The 21,082-nt window shown below is 42.0% G+C and overlaps 1 protein-coding gene across 2 annotated transcripts in view; it reads left to right on the plus strand.

Moving 5' to 3' along the window:
* The window catches only part of CLNS1A (chloride nucleotide-sensitive channel 1A), a 35,718-nt gene extending 16,365 nt beyond the window's left edge, over positions 1-19,353 (plus strand). For both annotated transcript variants that reach the window (XM_053705080.1, XM_053705082.1), the window contains exons 6-7: positions 12,151-12,232; positions 18,774-19,353. In XM_053705080.1, coding sequence (XP_053561055.1) covers positions 12,151-12,218 — 68 coding nt within the window. In that variant the 3' untranslated portion in view covers positions 12,219-12,232; positions 18,774-19,353. The remainder of the gene's footprint in view (positions 1-12,150; positions 12,233-18,773) is intronic.
* The last annotated feature ends 1,729 nt before the right edge of the window (positions 19,354-21,082 follow it).

The raw sequence follows: 21,082 nt of genomic DNA on the forward strand, positions 1-21,082 counted from the left end.
CTTTAAAATCGCTACGGTGGTTATTTCTCCCAATGGCTTAAACAAGCATATAAGCCGGTCGGGAGTTGAATGTACAGTAACGCCCATGATGGGCGGGCCCATCGGGTTTGCGTGCTTTTTTATTACTGCGTAGTACTCAGACACGTCTTCCGTTGCAGAGACGGCTGAATAGCGTGTCACTAGAACCGCATGTTTTTTTTTTTTTTTTATATAATTAAGCAAGCGATTCTAGTCTTATTTGTTTGTGTTTTGTTGCTGAAGTCCTGGATCCTTCCAGCTCCACAAGAGAGAGAGAGAGAGTGAAAGTCTGGTTGGCGGTCAGGTAGGCACCTCAGCAGGGTTGCTAAGGTGTAAGGGTGTCTGAAATTAATTGGCATTGTTTTTCTTTTTCTTTTTTGAAAATTAGCTTTATTTAGGAAAGTGTAATTTTTCTTTTATAGGTATTGGAGACACAGCTCCATATGTAAAACATTTAGAAAACAAAAAGGCATCATATAATATGGTGTTTGAGCTAATTTATTTTTAATACAACTAAAACTGTGGACTGGTACAACCAACAGCGACTGAAACAGAAGCCCCCAGGTCCTTTATGTGTAGTGTTCATAAATCCAAGAGGTCTTCCACGGTTTCTCACACATATTTATAGATATATATGTAAATAGCCTATTATTCTACATTACACTCTCTCCTCATGTCTAACCTCAAGAGCCCCTGATCCTTGTCAAAATTATCTATTCTTAAGGTATGACTCCCATGTTGTCAGTATGTCCGAATACGTATCCATTCTGTCATGTTTTAAATAATATAATTCCTCGATGAATTGATTTGTATACTTTTTGTATCCACATATCAATAGTAGGTGGGTCTTTCGTTTTCCAATTCTTGGCTATCAAAAACTTCACACTATTTGACATTATAAAAAATAATTTGAGAAAGGGTTTGTCTTATTTTAGGGGGTTTATTTAATAGCCAGAGCAGTGAGTCTAGAGGGAACTGGATTTCCAAAATATCTTCCACTTCAGAAATAACCGATCTCCATAGATTTTGGATGGCCGTGCACCACCACATCATGTGAGTCATACCACTATTTACATGACCGCAGCGCCAGCATTTATTTGAAGCTTTGTGAAATAAGCAATGTATTTTTTGAGGAGTGTAATTCCACCCATGTAGTAGTTTCAGGTTAACTTCTAAAGCGGCCGTGGAGATGGAGGTTTTTAGTGTTGTTCTAATGATCTTTGCGCCTATGTGTTGTGGAATTATTACTCCTATGTCTTTTTCCCAGCTCTCTAAGTATGGGATTGTGTCCCCCGGGAATGGGGTAATTAATATCTTATATATAAGCGAAAGCGTATGGCGAATTGGGCGTTCTTTTATACATAGTTGTTCGTATTTAGTGAGCGGTCTAGTCATGTTGAATTGGCATTATTTTTCTATGCTACATAGCAGGGTAAAAAAGTTACCTGTTTAAATTTAAATGTGCAGTAACGTGTTTTTTGTTGTTGGTTTTTTCTCTTGTAAGGTGTATCCAGTCCACGGATCATCCATTACTTGTGGGATATTCTCCTTCCTAACAGGAAGTTGCAAGAGGATCACCCACAGCAGAGCTGCTATATAGCTCCTCCCCTAACTGCCATATCCAGTCATTCTCTTGCAACTCTCTACAAACATGGAGGTAGTAAGAGAGAAGTGGTGTAAAGTAGTTGGTTTTTTCTTCAATCAAAAGTTTAAATGGTACCGGAGTTGTACTATTTTGTCACAGGCAGAAAATAGAAGAAGAATCTGCCTGTGATTTCTATGATCTTAGCAGGTTGTAACTAAGATCCATTGCTGTTCTCACGCATAACTGAAGAGAGGTAACTTCAGCTGGGGAATGGCGTGCAGGGTATCCTGCTATGAGGTATGTGCAGTTAAAACTTTTTCTAGAGAAATGTAAATGCTAGAAAATGCTGCTGATACCAGATTTATGTAAGGTAAGCCTGAATACAGTGATTTAATAGCGACTGGTATCATGCTTACTTTCAGAGGTAATACTCTTATAGATTTGCAATATAAAAAGTTTGCTGGAATGTTTAAGCGTTTTTATATATGCATTGGTGATAAAACTTTATTGGGGCCTAGTTTTTTTTCCACATGGCTGGCTTAAATTTGCCTAGAAACAGTTTCCTGAGGCTCTCCACTGTTTTAACATGAGTGGGAGGGACCTAATTTAGCGCTTTATTGCGCAGTAACTTTTACAGACTGAGACATCCAGCTTCCTCCAGGAGTCCCCTGAATGCTATAGGACCTCTCTAAAGGGCTCTTAGGCTTTCCAAAATCGTTTGTTTGAGAAGGTAGGGCCACAGCAGAGCTGTGGCAGTTTGTTGTGACTGTTAAAATAAAGTCTATCGTTTTTTTGATCCGTTTTTTGAACTAAGGGGTTAATCATCCATTTGCAAGTGGGTGCAATGCTCTGTTAGCTTATTATACACACTGTAAAAATTTCGTTTGATTTACTGCCTTTTTTTCACTGTTTTTCAAATTCTGACAATTTGTTTCTCTTAAAGGCACAGTACCGTTTTTATTTTTTACTTGTTAACTTGATTTAAAGTGTTTTCCAAGCTTGCTGGTCTCATTGCTAGTCTGTACAAACATGTCTGACATAGAGGAAACTCCTTGTTCATTATGTTTAGAAGCCATGGTGGAACCCCCTCTTAGAATGTGTACCAAATGTACTGATTTCACTTTAAGTAATAAAGATCATATTCTGTCTTTAAAGAATTTTTCACCAGAGGAATCTGACGAGGGGGAAGTTATGCCGACTAACTTGCCCCACGTGTCAGACCCTTTGACTCCCGCCCAAGGGACTCACGCTCAAATGGCGCCAAGTACATCTAGGGCGCCCATAGCGTTTACCTTACAAGACATGGCGGCGGTCACACTGTCAGCTGTATTATCCAGACTACCTGGGTTTAGAGGAAAGCGAGACAGCTCTGGAGTTAGAAGAAATACAGAGCATACTGACGCTTTAAGAGCTATGTCTGATACTCCCTCACAATATGCAGAAGCTGAGGAAGGAGAGCTTCTTTCTGTGGGTGATGTTTCTGACTCAGGGAAGATGATTCAACCTGATTCTGATATGTCTACTTTTAAATTTAAGCTTGAACACCTCCGCATATTGCTCAGGGAGGTTTTAGCTGCTCTGAATGACTGTGATACAATTGCAGTGCCAGAGAAATTGTGTAGATTGGATAAATACTATGCAGTGCCGGTGTGCACTGATGTTTTCCCAATACCTAAAAGGTTTACAGAAATTATTACTAAGGAATGGGATAGACCAGGTGTGCCGTTCTCTCCCCCTCCTATTTTTAAGAAAATTTTTCCAATAGATGCCACCACACGGGACTTATGGCAGACAGTCCCTAAGGTGGAGGGAGCAGTTTCTACCATTGCTAAGCGTACTACTATCCTTGTCGAGGACAGTTGTGCTTTCTCAGATCCAATGGATAAAAAGTTAGGTTACCTTAAGAAAATGTTTATTCAACAAGGTTTTATTCTACAGCCTCTTGCATGCATTGCCCCAGTCACTGCTGCTGCGGCTTTCTGGTTTGAGTCTCTGGAAGAGGCTTTACAGGTAGAGACTCCATTGGATGACATATTTGACAAGCTTAGAGCACTTAAGCTAGCCAATTCTTTTGTTTCTGATGCCATTGTTCATTTGACTAAACTTAACGGCTAAGAATTCTGGTTTTGCTATTCAGGCGCGCAGGGCGCTATGGCTTAAATCATGGTCAGCTGACGTCACTTCAAAGTCTAAGCTGCTTAACATTCCCTTCAAGGGGCAAACCCTATTCGGGCCTGGTTTGAAGGAGATAATTTCTGATATCACTGGAGGAAAAGGTCATGCCCTTCCTCAGGATAGGTCCAAATCAAGGGCCAAACAGACTAATTTTCGTGCCTTTCAAAACTTCAAGGCGAGTGCGGCATCAACTTCCTCTAATGCAAAACAAGAGGGAACTTTTGCTCAGTCCAAGTCGGTCTGGAGACCTAACCAGACCTGGAACAAAGGTAAGCAGGCCAAAAATCCTGCTGCTGCCTCTAAAACAGCATGAAGGATCGGCCCCCTATCCGGTAACGGATCTAGTAGGGGGCAGACTTTCGCTCTTCGCCCAGGCTTGGGCAAGAGATGTCCAGGATCCCTGGGCGTTGGAAATTATATCCCAGGGATATCTTCTGGACTTCAAAGCTTCCCCTCCAAAAGGGAGATTTCACCTTTCATAATTATCTGCAAACCAGATAAAGAGAGAGGCTTTCTTACACTGTGTTCAAGACCTCCTAGTTATGGGAGTGATCCATCCAGTTCCAAAGGAGGAACAGGGACAGGGATTTTACTCAAATCTGTTTGTGGTTCCCAAAAAAGAGAGAGCCTTCAGACCAATTTTAGATCTCAAGATCTTAAACAAATTCCTCAGAGTCCCATCATTCAAGATGGAGACTATTCGTACCATCCTTCCTATGATCCAGGAGGGTCAATACATGACTACAGTGGATTTAAAGGATGCTTATCTTCACATTCCGATACACAAAGATCATCATCGGTTTCTCAGGTTTGCCTTCCTAGACAGGCATTACCAGTTTGTAGCTCTTCCCTTTGGATTAGCTACAGCCCCAAGAATCTTTACGAAGGTTCTGGGGTCACTTCTGGCGGTCCTAAGGCCGCGGGGCATAGCAGTGGCCCCTTATTTAGAAGACATTCTGATACAGGCGTCAAATTTCCAAATGTCCAGGTCTCATACGGACATAGTTCTGGCATTTCTGAGGTCGCATGGGTGGAAAGTGAACGAAGAAAAGAGTTCTCTATCCCCTCTCACAAGAGTCTCCTTTCTGTAGAAATGAGGATTTACCTGACAGAGACCAGGTTATCAAAGCTTCTATATTCCTGCCGTGTTCTTTATTCCACTCCTCGCCCTTCGGTGGCTCAGTGTATGGAAGTAATCGGCTTAATGGTAGCGGCAATGGACATAGTGCCGTTTGCCCGCCTACATCTCAGACCGCTGCAACTCTGCATGCTCAGTCAGTGGAATGGGGATTACACAGATTTGTCCCCTCTACTAAATCTGGATCAAGAGACCAGGGATTCTCTTCTCTGGTGGTTATCTCGGGTCCATCTGTCCTTCCGCAGGCCAGATTGGACAATAGTAACGACAGATGCCAGCCTTCTAGGCTGGGGGGCAGTCTGGAACTCCCTGAAGGCTCAGGGATCGTGGACTCAGGAGGAGACACTCCTTCCAATAAACATTCTGGAACTGAGAGCGATATTCAATGCTCTTCAGGCTTGGCCTCAGCTAGCGACAATGAGGTTCATCAGATTTCAGTCGGACAACATCACGACTGTGGCTTACATCAACCATCAAGGGGGAACAAGGAGTTCCCTAGCGATGTTAGAAGTCTCAAAGATAATTCGCTGGGCAGAGATTCACTCTTGCCACCTATCAGCTATCCATATCCCAGGTGTAGAGAACTGGGAGGCGGATTTTCTAAGTCGTCAGACTTTTCATCCGGGGGAGTGGAAACTCCATCCGGAGGTGTTTGCACAATTGATTCATCGTTGGGGCAAACCAGAACTGGATCTCATGGCGTCTCGCCAGAACGCCAAACTTCCTTGTTACGGATCCAGGTCCAGGGATCCCAAGGCGACGCTGATAGATGCTCTAGCAGCACCTTGGTCTTTCAACCTGGCTTATGTGTTTCCACCGTTTCCTCTGCTCCCTCGTCTGATTGCCAAAATCAAGCAGGAGAGAGCGTTGGTGATCTTGATAGCGCCTGCGTGGCCACGCAGGACTTGGTATGCAGATCTGGTGGACATGTCGTCCTTTCCACCATGGACTCTGCCGCTGAGACAGGACCTTCTACTTCAAGGTCCTTTCAACCATCCAAATCTAATTTCTCTGATACTGACTGCCTGGAGATTGAACGCTTGATTTTATCAAAGCGTGGTTTCTCAGTCAGTCATTGATACCTTAATTCAGGCACGAAAGCCTGTCACCAGGAAAATCTATCATAAGATATGGCGTAAATATCTTTATTGGTGTGAATCCAAGGGTTACTCATGGAGTAAAGTCAGGATTCCCAGGATATTATAATTTCTCCAAGAAGGATTGGAAAAAGGATTGTCAGCTAGTTCCTTAAAGGGACAGATTTCTGCTCTGTCTATTCTTTTGCACAAGCGTCTGGCGGATGTTCCAGACGTTCAGGCTTTAGTTAGAATCAAGCCTGTGTTTAAACCTGTTGCTCCGCCATGGAGCTTAAATTTGGTTCTTAAAGTTCTTCAAGGGGTTCCGTTTGAACCTCTTCATTCCATAGATATCAAACTTTTATCTTGGAAAGTTCTTTTTTTGGTAGCTATTTCCTCGGCTCGTAGAGTTTCCGAGTTATCTGCCTTACAATGTGTTTCTCCTTATCTAATCTTCCATGCGGATAAGGTAGTTCTGCGTACCAAACCTGGGTTTTTACCTAAGGTGGTATCTAATAAGAATATCAATCAGGAGATTGTTGTTCCATCATTGTGTCCTAATCCTTCTTCAAAGAAGGAACGTCTATTACACAATCTTGACGTGGTTCGTGCTTTAAAGTTTTATTTACGAGCTACTAAAGATTTTCGTCAAACATCTGCTTTGTTTGTTGTCTACTCTGGACAGAGGAGAGGCCAAAAGGCTTCGGCAACCTCTTTCGTTTTGGCTAAGAAGCATAATCCGCTTAGCTTATGAGACTGCTGGCCAGCAGCCTCCTGAAAGGATTACAGCTCATTCTACTAGAGCTGTGGCTTCCACATGGGCTTTTAAATACGAGGCTTCTGTTCAACAGATTTGCAAGGCGGCGACTTGGTCTTCGCTTCATACCTTTTCAAAGTTTTATAAATTTGATACTTTTGCTTCTTCTGAGGCTATTTTTGGGAGGTTTTACAGGCAGTGGTACCTGCCTTGTTCCTCCCTTCATCCGTGTACTTTAGCTTTGGTATTGGTATCCCACAAGTAATGGATGATCCGTGGACTGGATACACCTTACAAGAGAAAACATTTATGCTTGCCTGATAAATGTATTTCTCTTGTGGTGTATCCAGTCCACGGCCCGCCCTGTCATTTTAAGGCAGGTAATTTTTAACTTTAAACTACAGTCACCACTGCACCCTATGGTTTCTCCTTTCTCTGCTTGTCTTCGGTCGAATGACTGGATAGGATATGGCAGTTAGGAGAGGAGCTATATAGCAGCTCTGCTATAGGTGATCCTCTTGCAACTTCCTGTTGGGAAGGAGAATATCCACAAGTAATGGATGATCCGTGGACTGGATACACCAAGAGAAATACATTTATCAGGTAAGCATAAATTATGTGAGTTTTTTTTTATTCATTTGGAGTTAATTCATACATAGTGAACAGCATGGACCATAAAGCCTTGCAAAATGTCACTTGCTCCTTATGTTTGGATGTTTATGTGGAACCATCTGTCCCTTTCTGTCACTCATGTATTGAGAGGACTTTAGCTTATAGGGAAAATATGTTTTTCTGAGCAAAATATTTCAAGAGCGGATGCTGTCCAAGAGTCTGACGTGTGTCAAGGTATGCCGCAGCTTTCTCCCCAAGCATCCCAAATTTTACCGCCCACACAAACAGTGCCCTGCACTTCTACTCTAGCGCCCGCTGGAGTTACTTTAAAGGACATAGCTTTGCTCATGTCTTCTACAATTTCTGATGCATTGTCTGCTTTCCCATTGTTACAGGGCAAACGTAAGAGGAAAACCAGACATTCAGTAAGTTCTGATGCAATTGTTGCAATTTCAGAGGTACCCTCCCAAGGACATAAGGAGGGTACTACTGTAGCATCTGAGGGTGAGATCTCAGATTCAGAAAGTTTATTGCCTGGGATAGACCAGGCATACCCTTTTCTCCCTCTCCTATTTTTATAAAGATGTTTCCCATAGCTCACTCTTTCAAGGAGGCTTGGCAAACAGTTCCTAAGGTGGAAGGGGCCATTTCCACCTTGGCCAAGAAAACTACTATTCCCATAGAGGATAGTTGTGCTTTCAAAGATCCTATGGACAAGAAGTTAGGTCTACTGAAAAAGATTTATGTTCACCAGGGTCTGCAATGGCAGCCAGCTGCGTGCATTGCTACTGTCACTAGAGCGGCGGCATATTGGTTTGATGCACAGGATAAAGGCTCTTCAGCTAGCTAATGCCTTTATTACGGACGCTTCCCTTCAAATTATTAAGCTGGGAGCTAAGATTTCGGGCTTCTCTATTCTAGCTCGCAGAGCCTTATGGTTAAAGCCTTGGTCTGCGGATGTTTTTTCTAAGTCTGAGCTTCTGGCTATTCCTTACAAGGGGAAGACATTGTTTGGACCTGGCCTATCGGAAATTATCTCTGATATCATGGGATGTAAGGGTCATCTTCTCCCTCAAGATAAGAGAAACAAACAGGATGGCAGAGTAATTTTTGTTTCTTTCGAAATTTCAAAGGAAATTCTTCCTCCTAAGCAGGAACAATCCAAACCTGCATGGAGACCGAACCAGTCTTGGACTAAGGGAAAGTAATCCAAGAAGCCTGCTATTAAATCCAAGACAGCATGAAGGGCCTGCCCCCCAATCCAGGATCGTATCTTGTAGGGGGCAGACTTTCCTTCTTCGCTCAGGTTTGGGTTCAGGATCCCTGGGCAATAGAAATTGTGTCCCAGGGATACAAACTAGAGTTCAAAAATTTTCCTCCCAGAGGCAGGTTTCTACTTTCAAGATTATCTGCAAACTAGACAAAGAGAGAGATGTTCTTAAACTGCATAAGAGACCTTTCTGCCTGGGAGTAATTGTCCCCGTTCCGGGACTGGAACAGGGTCAGGGTTTTTATTCCAATCCGTTTGTGGTTCCCAAAAAGGAGGGAACCTTCAGACCAATTATCTCGGGGTTCCGTCCTTCAAGATGGAAACTATTCGTTCCATTCTTCCCTTGATCCACGAGAGTCAATTTATGACAACAGTGGATTTAAAGGACGCGTACCTACATGTTCCTATTTACAGGGATCATCACAAGTTCCTAAGGTTTGCCTTCCAGGACAAACGCTTCCAGTTCGTGGCTCTTCCTTTCGGTCTTGCCACTGCTCCCAGAATTTTCACAAAGGTTCTGGGGTCTCTGTTGGCGGGGCTTTGGTCACGGGACATTGGGGTGGCGCCTTATCTGGATGACATTCTAGTCCAGGCGCCATCCTTTCAACAAGCAAGATCCCACACCAACATGGTGTTATCTTTCATGAGAACTCACGGGTGGAAGGTAAATTTAGGAAAGAGTTCCTTAGTTCCAGACACAAGGGTAACCTCCTTGGGAACCATAATAGACTCCCTGTCTATGAAGATTTTTCTGACAGAAGTCAGGAAATCAAAGATTATCGATACTTGCCTAGTCCTTCATTCTACTCCCCGGCCGTCTCTGGCTCAGTGTATGGAGGTAATCGGGCTGATGGTAGCAGCAATGGACATCATCCCGTTTGCTCGGTTCCACCTCAGACCTCTGCAATTAAACATAATCAGTCAATGGAACGGAGATTATGCTGACTTGTCTCCTCGAATAACTCTGGAGCAGGAGACAAGGGACTCTCTTTAATGGTGGTTGTCTCTGTATCATCTCTCCCAGGGAACCTGCTTTCGCAGACCATCTTGGGTTATTGTGACAACAGACGCCAGCCTTCTGGGGTGGGGTGGGGAGCAGTCTGGGGCTCCCTAAAAGCTCAGGGTTCTCCAAGAGGGTTTGGAGAAGGGTTTATCGACGCGTTCCTTAAAGGGTCAAATCTCAGCCTTATCCATTTTGTTACACAAACGTCTGGCGGATGTCCCAGATGTACAATCATTTCGTTAGGCATTGGTCAGGATCAGGCCTGTGTTCAAACAAGTTACTCCTCCATGGAGTCTTAATTTAGTTCTCAAAGTTATTCAAGGGGCTCCGTTTGAGCCTATGCATTCCTTAGATATTAAATTATCTTGGAAAGTTTTTTTATTTCTTATTTCTTCTGCTCGGAGAGTGTCAGAGCTCTCGGCATTGCAGTACGAGTCTCCTTACCTTATTTTCCATTCAGATAAGGTAGTTTCAAGTACTAAAGTAGGATTTCTTCCTAAGGTTGTTTCTGATCGGCACATTAATCATGAGATTGTTGTTCCTTCTTTGTGTCCTAATCCTTCTTCTCAGAACGACTTCTGCACAATTTGGACGTGGTCCGTGCTTTAAAGTTTTACCTGCAGGCGACTAGGAACTTTTTGTCAGTCTTCTTCTTTGTTTGTGATTTTCTCAGGAAAATATAAGGGACAGAAAGCTACGGCTACTTCTCTTTCTTTTTGGCTGAGGAGTATCATACGTTTTGCTTATGAGACTGGTGGACAGCAGACTCCCGAGAGGGTTACGGCTCATTCCACGAGGGCTGTTGCTTCCTCATGGGCATTCAAAAATGAAGCTTCTCTGGAACAGATTTGCAAGGCTGCAACTTGGTCCTCTCTTCACACTCTGTCAGTTTTACAAATTTGACACACTTGCTTTAGCTGAGGCCGCTTTTGGGAAAAAGGTTCTTCAAGCAGTGGTGCCTTCCGTTTAGGTTCCCTGTCTTGTCCCTCTCATATCATCTGTGTACTCTAGCTTGGGCATTGAATCCCATTAGTAATTGAGATGAAACGTGGACTCATCGTGTCATAAAAAAGAAAAGAAAATGTATGCTTGCCTGATAAATCTTTCTCTTTTGACACGATGAGTCCACGGCCCGCCCTGTTCTTGTAAGACAGGCTGTTGGGTATTATAAACTTCAGACACCTCTGCACCTTGGTTGTTCCTTTCTTTCCTTAACTTCAGTCGAATGACTTGAGTGGGAGGGAAGGAACGAGCTATTTAACAGCTCTGCTGTGGCGCTCTTTGCCGCCTCCTGCTGACCAGGAGGTGAATATCCCATTAGTAATTAAGATGATCCGTGGACTCATCGTGTCAAAAAATAAATACATTTATCAGGTAAGCATACATTTTCTTATTTTTATTTTAGTACTTTTTAATATTATTTTAGACTTTCTGCCAGTACTTAAGATGGGGATGATAATTGTAGGGGAGGGAAGAGAGCTTTTTGAGAGGGATCAGGGGGTGGGATGTGTCAGGTGGGAGGCTGATCTCTACGCTAAAGCTTACATTAACCCTACAAGCTACCTAATTAACCCCTTCACGCTGGGCATAAAAAAAGTCTGGTGCGCAGCAGCAATTGGCGGCATTCAAATTACCAAAAAGCAATGCCAAAGCAATATGTATGCTATTTCTAAACAAAGGGGATCCCAGAGAAGCATTTACAACCATATGTGCCATAATTGCACAAGCTGTTTGTAAATAATTTCAGTGAGAAACCTAAAGTGTTTGAAAATATAAATTATTTTTATTTGTTTTTAATTGGATCGCATTTGGTGGTGAAATGGTGGCATGAATTATACCAAAAATGGGCCTAGATTAATAGATGGGGTTGTCTACAAAAAAAAATATACACATGTGAAGGGTTATTCAGGGATTCCTCACAGATATCAGTGTTACCATGTAACTATTGCTAATTTTGAGAGAAAAAAAAGCAAAGAACATGTAAATATTTCTAAACTAAGGACAACATTTTTAAACTATTTAGCATGGGGTTTTATTGGTGGGTCAAAGTTAGAAATCCCCCCCCCCCCCCCATTTTTTTCCTATTTTATAAAAAAAAATTTTTAGTAAATTATAAGATATGATGGAAATAATGGTATTTTTAGAAAGTCAATTTAATGGCGAGAAAAACGGTAAATGTGTGGGTACGGTTAATGTGTGAGTACAGTAAATGAGTAAGAGCTAAACACAAACACAGCAGAAATGTAAAAATAGCCCTGGTCCCTAACTGATTAAAAAATGGTCTGGTCTTTAAGGGGTTAAAATTGTATGCTTTGTCTAAGTCATGAATATGACTTTACTGTCCCTTTTACACGGGGAGCTATCAATACGCCTACATTCTGCCCCCTTGAATAAACAAATATTTATAAAACATTATTATTACTATCTTACAATGTCTTATTGAATATAGCATTGCTAGTTTGAGTCTTTTGTTAAGTGCCTGTCAAGAAAATACTGATTGTCCTTTCCTTACTCAGATGGGATGGATGTGGAAGCTGCTCCGCCAGTAGCAGGACAGTTTGAAGATGCAGATGTTGATCACTGACCTACTTAGTGGTGGTGAGTTGGTTCTATATATTTACATTAACACCTAAAAGCAAGATTTATACAAATATTGTAGCTCTGACCAGTCTTTGTACAGTTTGTCTTGGAAACAAGCTAGTAACACCCCCAGAGCTTTATAATATATCCTCTAAAGGGACGTTAAACATTTTGAGATTGTAATATAAATATAAAATGATAAATGGTATGTGTGTGTGTGTAGAGAGAGAGATATGTGTATATATATATTTACATATGTGTGTGTGTATATGTATATGTGTGTATGTATATATATATATATATATATATATATATATATGTGTATGTGTGTGTATGCATACATATACACACGTAATCACGCATACATATACACACGTAATCACGCATACATATATACACACGTAATCACGCATACATATATACACACGTAATCACGCATACATATATACACACGTAATCACGCATACATATATACACACGTAATCACGCATACATATATACACACGTAATCACGCATACATATATACACACGTAATCACGCATACATATATACACACGTAATCACGCATACATATATACACACGTAATCACGCATACATAAATACACACGTAATCACGCATACACATATACACACGTAATCACGCATACATATATACACACGTAATCACGCATACACAAATCAAAAGTTTGTTATTTTTAAACGGTACCGGCGTTGTACTGTTTTTACTCTCAGGCAGATATTGGAAGAAGAATTCTGCCTGGAGGTTTGATGATCTTAGCGGATTGTAACTAAGGTCCATTGCTGTTCTCACATATAACTGAAGAGTATGGAAAGAAAACTTCAGTTGGGGGGACGGTCTGCAGATTGCCTGCTTTGAGGTATGTTCAGTATATTTTTTTTCTAGAGAGATAAGGTCTAGAAAATGCTGACAGTGCCTGGTATATTTAAGGTAAGCCTGATAGTGATTTAACAGCAACTGGGATCATGCTTGCAAAAAAGGTAATCGTCTTAATACTCATATTACTTAGTGTAAAAACGTTTGCATGTTTTATAGTAAAAACGTTTTTTCTCTGAGGGTAATAAATCTTTATTTTGGGGCCTAGTTTTCCACATGGCTTGTTAGATCACTCCTAAAAAAGGCCCTCTGACATAAAGTGTATGGTGGGAGGCGCCTATTTTCACGCACTTTATGCGCAGTTGATATTCAGACTGAGACATACAGCTTCCTTAAAGGAGTCCTCTGGCATCTAGGACCACTATAGAGGGTGTTTTTCCTGCAAAAAATCGTGTTTAAGGGCAGGTAGGGCCACAGCAGAGCTGTGGCAGTGTGTTTGACTGTTTAACGGTTTTTCCATTTTTCTAATCCGTTTAGGGGCCTAAGGGGTTGATCATCCATTTGCAAGTGGGTGCAATGCTGCTTTAGTCTCTTATACACACTGTAAAAATTTCGTAGAGTTTACTACTTTTTATCACTGTTTTGCAGTTTGTGAGGTAGTTTTTTTTTCTCTTAAAGGCACAGTACCGTTTTTATTTAATTGCTTTTTCACATTTATTAAAGTGTTTTCCAAGCTTGCTGGTCTCATTACTAGTCTGTTAAACATGTCTGACATAGAGGAAACTCCTTGTTCATTATGTTTAGAAGCCATTGCGGAACCCCCTCTTAGAATGTGTGCCAAATGCACTGACCTTTCTATAAGTTATAAAGACCATATTATGGGTTTTAAGGATTTATCACCAGAGGTTTCTCAGACTGACCAAAGGGAGGTTAAACCACCTAGCTCTCCCAATGTGTCCGAACCTATATCTCCCGTGCAAGTGACGCCAAGTACATCTAGCGCATCCAATGCGTTTACCTTACAAGACATTGCGGCAGTTATGAATCATACCCTCACAGAGGTGTTGTCCAAACTGCCAGGGTTACAAGGAAAGCGAGACGGCTCTGGGGCTAGAACAAATACAGAGCTTCCTGACGCTTTAGTAGCTATGTCTGATATACCCTCACAATGTACAGAAGCCGAAGCAGGAGAGCTTCTATCTGTGGGTGACATTTCTGATTCAGGGAAGGCGTTACTCCAGTCTGACTCTGAAATGACAGCATTTAAATTTAAGCTTGAACACCTCCGCTTGTTGCTCAGGGAGGTTTTAGCAACTCTGGATGACTGACACCATTGTAGTCCCAGAGAAATTGTGTAAAATGGACAAATACTTTGCAGTGCCTGTTTACACTGATGTTTTTCCAATCCCTAAGAGGTTTTCAGAAATTATTACGAAGGAATGGGATAGACCAGGTGTACCGTTCTCTCCCCCTCCTGCGTTTAAAAGGATGTTTCCCATAGATGCCGCTACACGGGACTCGTGGCAGACGGTCCCTAAGGTGGAGGGAGCAGTATCTACCCTAGCTAAGCGTACAACTATCCCCGTCGAGGACAGTTGTGCTTTCCTACATCCAATGGATAAAAAAAATATAGGGTTTCCTTAAGAAAATCTTAATACAACAAGGTCTTATTCTCCAGCCTCTTGCATGCATTGCCTCAGTCACTGCTGCAGCGGCTTTCTGGTTCGAGTCTCTTGAAGAGGCTCTTCAGGTGGAGACCCCGTTGGATGATATCCTAGACAGGCTTAAAGCTCTTAAGTTAGCCAATTCATTTATTTCTGACGCCGCTTTTAATTTAACTAAGCTAACGGCTAAGAATTCAGGTTTTGCCATTCAGGCGCGTAGGGCGCTATGGCTTAAATCCTGGTCAGCTGACGTTACTTCAAAGTCTAAGCTTCTCAACATCTCCTTCAAAGGGCAGACCCTATTCGGGCCTGGACTGAAGGAGATCATTTCTGATATTACTGGAGGGAAAGGCCACGCCCTTCCCCAGGATAGGTCCAACAAATTAAGGACCAAACAGACTAATTTTTGTTCCTTTCGGAACTTAAAGAGTGGCGCAGCTTCAACTTCCTCTACTGCAAAACAAGAAGGAAATTTTGCCCAGTCCAAGCCAGTCTAGAGACCTAACCAGGCTTGGAGCAAGGGAAAGCAGGCCAAAAAACCTGCTGCTGCCTCTAAGACAGCATGAAGGAGTAGCCCCCGATCCAGGACCGGATCTAGTTGGGGGCAGACTTTCTCTCTTCTCCCAGGCTTGGGCAAGAGACGTCCAGGATCCCTGGCCTCTGGAGATTGTTTCCAATGGATTTCTTCTGGATTTCAAAGCCTCATCTCCAAAAGGGAGATTTCATCTCTCACAATTATCTGCAAACCAGATAAAGAGAGAGGCATTCTTACGTTGTGTTCAAGACCTTCTGGTCATGGGAGTGATCCACCCAGTTCCAAGGGAGGAAAAGGGGCAAGGATTCTATTCAAATCTGTTTATAGTTCCCAAAAAAGAGGGAACTTTCAGACCAATTTTGGATCTCAAGATACTAAACAAATTTCTCAGGGTCCCATCCTTCAAGATGGAGACTATTCGAACCATCCTACCTTTGATCCAGGAGGGTCAATATATGACTACCGTGGACTTAAAGGATACTTATCTCCACATTCCGATACACAGAGATCATCATCGGTTTCTCAAGTTTGCCTTCCTAGACAGGCATTACCAGTTTGTGGCTCTTCCCTTCGGGTTAGCCACGGCACCAAGAATCTTTACAAAGGTTCTAGGGTCCCTACTGGCGGTTCTAAGGCCACGGGGCATAGCGGTGGCCCCTTACCTAGACGACATTCTGATACAGGCGTCGACTTTTCAAATCGCCAAGTCCCATACGTACATTGTTCTGGCCTTTCTGAGGTCTCACGGGTGGAAGGTGAACGAAGAAGAGTTCTCTCTCCCCTGTCACAAGAGTTTCCTTCCTAGGAACTCTGATAGATTCAGTAGAAATGAAGATTTTTCTGACAGAGGTCAGGTTGTCAAAGCTTCTAACTTCCTGCCGTGCTCTTTATTCCACTTCTCAGCCGTCAGTGGCTCAGTGTATGGAAGTAATCGGCTTAATGGTAGCGGCAATGGACATAGTTCCGTTTGCCTGCCTACATCTCATACCACTGCAACTTTGCATGCTCAATCAGTGGAATGGGGATTACAGATTTGTCCCCTCAGCTAAATCTGGATCAAGAGACCAGAGATTCTCTTCTCTGGTGGCTATCTCGGGGTCCATCTGTCCAGGGGAATGAGCTTCCGCAGGCCAGAATGGACTATAGTGACGACAGATGCCAGCCTTCTGGGCTGGGGCGCAGTCTGGAACTCCCTGAAGGCTCAGGGTTCGTGGACTCAGGAGGAAGCCCTCCTTCCGATAAACATTCTGTAACTAAGAGCGATATTTATTGCTCTTCAGGCTTGGCCTCGGCTAGCTGCGGTCAGGTTCATCAGATTTCAGTCAGACAACATCACGACTGTAGCCTATATCAACCATCAGGGGGGTATAAAGAGCCCCCTGGCGATGTTGGAGGTTTCAAAGATAATTCTATGGGCAGAGGTTCACTCTTGCCATCTCTCGGCTATCCATATACTGGGAGGCAGATTTTTTAAGTCAGCAGACTTTTCATCCGCGGGAGTGGGAACTCCATCCGGAGGTATTTGCCCAGTTGATTCATCTATGGGGCAAACCAGAACTGGATCTCATGGCGTCTCGTCAGAACGCCAAGCTTCCTTGTTACGGTTCCAGGGATCCCAAGGCAGCGCTGATAGATGCTCTAGCAGCACCCTGGTCCTTCAGCCTGGCTTATGTGTTTCCACCGTTTCCTCTGCTCCCTCGTCTGCTTGCCAAGATCAAGCAGGAGAGAGCTTCGGTGATTTTGATATCTCCTGCGTGGCCACGCAGGACTTGGTATGCAGATCTGGTGGACATGTCATCCTTTCCACCATGGACTCTGCCGCTGAGACAGGACCTTCTACTTCAAGGTCCTTTCAAACAAACAAATCTAATTTCTCTGCGTCTGACTGCTTGGAGATTGAACGCTTGATTCTATCAAAGCGTGCTTTTTCCGAGTCGGTCATTGATACCTTAATTCAGGCTCGAAAGCCTGTCACCAGTAAAATCTATCATAAGATATGGTGTAAATATCTTCATTGGTGTGAATCCAAGGGTTACTCATGGAGTAAAGTCAGGATTCCTAGAATATTATCTTTTCTCCAGGAGGGATTGGAGAAAGGATTGTCTGCTAGTTCCTTAAAGGGACAGATTTCTGCTTTGTCTATTCTTTTGCACAAACGTCTGGCTGAGGTTCCAGACGTTCAGGCGTTTTGTCAGGCTTTAGTTAGAATTAAGCCTGTGTTTAAACCTGTTGCTCCGCCATGGAGTTTAAATTTAGTTCTTAAGGTTCTTCAAGGGGTTCCGTTTGAGCCTCTGCATTCCATAGATATTAAACTTTTATCTTGGAAAGTTCTGTTTCTAGTAGCTATCTCCTCGGCTCGAAGAGTTTCGGAGTTATCTGCTTTACAGTGTGATTCCCCTTATCTGATTTTCCATGCAGATAAGATAGTTTTGCGTACCAAACCTGGGTTTCTTCCTAATGTAGTATCTAAGAAGAACATCAATCAGGAGATTGTTGTTCCTTCATTATGTCCTAATCCTTCCTCAAAGAAGGAACGTCTTTTACACAATCTTGATGTGGTTCGTGCTTTAAAGTTTTATTTACAAGCTACGAAGGATTTTCGTCAAACATCTGCTTTGTTTGTTGTCTACTCTGGACAGAGGAGAGGCCAAAAGGCTTCGGCAACTTCTCTATCTTTTTGGCTAAGAAGTATAATACGCTTAGCTTATGAGACTGCTGGCCAGCAGCCTCCTGAAAGAATTACAGCTCATTCCACTAGAGCGGTAGCTTCCACATGGGCTTTTAAAAATAAGGCCTCTGTTGAACAGATTTGTAAGGCGGCGACTTGGTCTTCGCTTCATACTTTTTCTAAATTCTACAAATTCGATACTTTTGCTTCTTCTGAGGCTATTTTTGGGAGAAAGGTCTTACAGGCAGTGGTGCCTTCCATTTAAGGGCCTGCCTTGTCCCTCCCTTCATCCGTGTCCTAAAGCTTTGGTATTGGTATCCCACAAGTAATGGATGAACCCGTGGACTGGATACACCTTTACAAGAGAAAACATTTATGCTTACCTGATAAATTTTTTCTCTTGTGGTGTATCCAGTCCACGGCCCGCCCTGTCATTTTTAGGCAGGTGTTTTTTATTTTAAACTGCAGTCACCACTGCACCCTATAGTTTCTCCTTTTTTCGGTCGAATGACTGGGGGTGGCAGTTAGGGGAGGAGCTATATAGACAGCTCTGCTGTGGGTGTCCTCTTGCAGCTTCCTGTTGGGAAGGAGAATATCCCACAAGTAATGGATGAACCTGTGGACTGGATACACCACAAGAGAAATAAATTTATCAGGTAAGCATAAATTTTGTTTTTATACTAAAATTGTGGCTATGGCAAGCCTTTGTCGGCAATATAATGCAAATGTTGTAATTCCTGTTGATTCAGCAGTTAGTATGTTAATTCATATTATAGTAATAAAACTTTGGTCCTTTTTCTTCATGGTTTATACATTTTGCTATTTGCCAATTACTTTTTTTTCTTTATTTTACAGTTTCCGGTGACAGATGTGGATGCCTTTTGACCAAGTTAAACTTACATGTACTGTGCAACATCTTGTAAAAGAACAATGCAACTTAAATTTTTAATAGACTTTGTCCTTTTGTTTCATATTAGTCATTCCAACATCAACTCACAATTCACAATGTCCTGGTTCCAGATAATCTCCCCCTCAGCAATCTGTCAACTGATTGTAGATCCTATTAACTCTACTGCCACCTCTAGCCGTTATGAAGTTAAATTATTTAAAAGATGTTTACACCATTAATATCTCTTCCCTTCCAGCATTTCATCATGAATTTGCAGTGTTCTAGATTTGTACTAGAATACTTAGTCTTCAGTTTAATTGACAATGCTTAGTGTTTTCAATTACTTGGTTTATATTAGTTGAGGGGAAAAAATTACTACTTGCTTTGTTTCAAGCAGTTTAAGCCATTACAATGTGTTTTTCTGTTAGCCGTTTTAGATGAAAAAGAAGTCTGGAACGAAAAACTAAAACGCTGTTCTAAAATATAACGGTATTTGTAACCGTTCTTAATGTTAAATAAAAATAGGTTTTGTATCTAACAGTGTAATTTGTCTATTTACTATTTTGAGTATCTTGTGTTTATTGGTTACAAGTATTAATGTAGATCACTAAGATACTATTTTACCTATATGCAATCCATGCCAGCTGATATTTGTCATAGTTCGATACCTAAAACCTTATTAATTGATCAGGCTTAAAGGGATAGAAAGGTGAATTTGTAAGTTTCAATTTTAACCCCTTAAGGACCAGGCAGTTCAGACTAAGACTTCCCCAAAAGACCAGAGCATTTTTGCCATAACCAAATGCGATCAAATTAAAAAAAAATCTTTAACTTTCTCTTGTTAAGTGTGTTCAGTCCACCGGTCATCCATTACTTATGGGATATATTCTCCTTCCCAACAGGAAGTTGCAAGAGGATCACCCAAGCAGAGCTGCTATATAGCTCCACCCCTCACATGTCATATCCAGTCATTCTCTTGCAAGTCTCAACAAAGGAGGTTGTGAGAGGAGATAGGAGTAACATTCTTCAATCAAAAGTTTATTATTTTAAAATAGCACCGGAGTGTGCTGTTTGTTCTCTCAGGCAGTATTTAGAAGAAGAATCTGCCTGCGTTTTTTCTATGATCTTAGCAGACATAACTAAGATCCACTGGCTGTTCTCACACATTCTGAGAAGTGGGGTAACTTCAGAGAAGGGAATAGCATGCGGGGTCCCCCGCAAATGAGGTATGTGCAGTAAAATATTTTCTAGGAATGGAATTGACTATGAAAACACTGCTGTTACCCATATGACGTAAGTACAGCCTTTAATGCAGTAGTAGCGACTGGTATCAGGCTGATAAATGTATGCGCAGTTGAGTTATTTTCTAGGGACTAGAATTTAACTTTAAATACTGTTAGTACTGAAATAAATGTATGAGCCATAACTGCAGTAGAAGCGACTGGTAGCAGGCTTAGTGATAACTTTGCATAACACTGGAAAGTTGTTTTTTAAAACGTTTACTGGCATGTTATTCGTTTTGTGAGGTACTTTGGTGATAAATCTTTTTGGGCATGATTTTTTTCCACATGGCTAACATATATTTCTGCATAGACACCGTTATATCAGGTCTCCCACTGTTGTGATATGAGTGGGAGGGACCTTTTTTTAGCGCCTTGTTGCGCAGTTAAAATTCTAGCACAGTCTTCCTGCTTCTTCCTCTTTGATCCAGGACGTCTCCAGAGAGCTCAGGGGTCTTCAAAATTCATTTTTGAGGGAGGTAATCAGTCACAGCAGACCTGTGACTGTGAGAAAAAACGGACAATCTTAAATTGATTGTCCGTTTTGGGTATTGAGGGGTTAATCATCCTTTTGCTAATGGGTGCAATCCTCTGCTAATTTCATACATTTACTGTTTAAAATTGGTTGCTATAACCGTATTAGTTCATTATTTCAACTGTGACAGTTTTTTTGTGTTTTTAAAAGCGCTGCAGCGTTTTTTATATTGCTTGTAAACTTATTGAAAGAAATTTCCAAGCTTGATAGCTTCATTGCTAGTCTGTTTAAACATGTCTGACACAGATTAATCTGCTTGCTCATTATGTTTAAAGGCCAATGTGGAGCCCAATAGAAATGTGTACCAATTGTATTGATGTTACTTTAAATTAAAGTTTGTCTTTACCGGTGAAGAAATTATCACCAGACGAGGGGGAAGTTATGCCGCCTAACTCTCCTCACGTGTCAGTACCTTCTCCTCCCGCTCAGGAGGTGCGTGAGATTGTGGCGCCAAGCACAT

This window comes from Bombina bombina, chromosome 3 (genome assembly GCF_027579735.1).
Source record: "Bombina bombina isolate aBomBom1 chromosome 3, aBomBom1.pri, whole genome shotgun sequence".
Taxonomy (NCBI): Eukaryota; Metazoa; Chordata; class Amphibia; order Anura; family Bombinatoridae; genus Bombina; species Bombina bombina.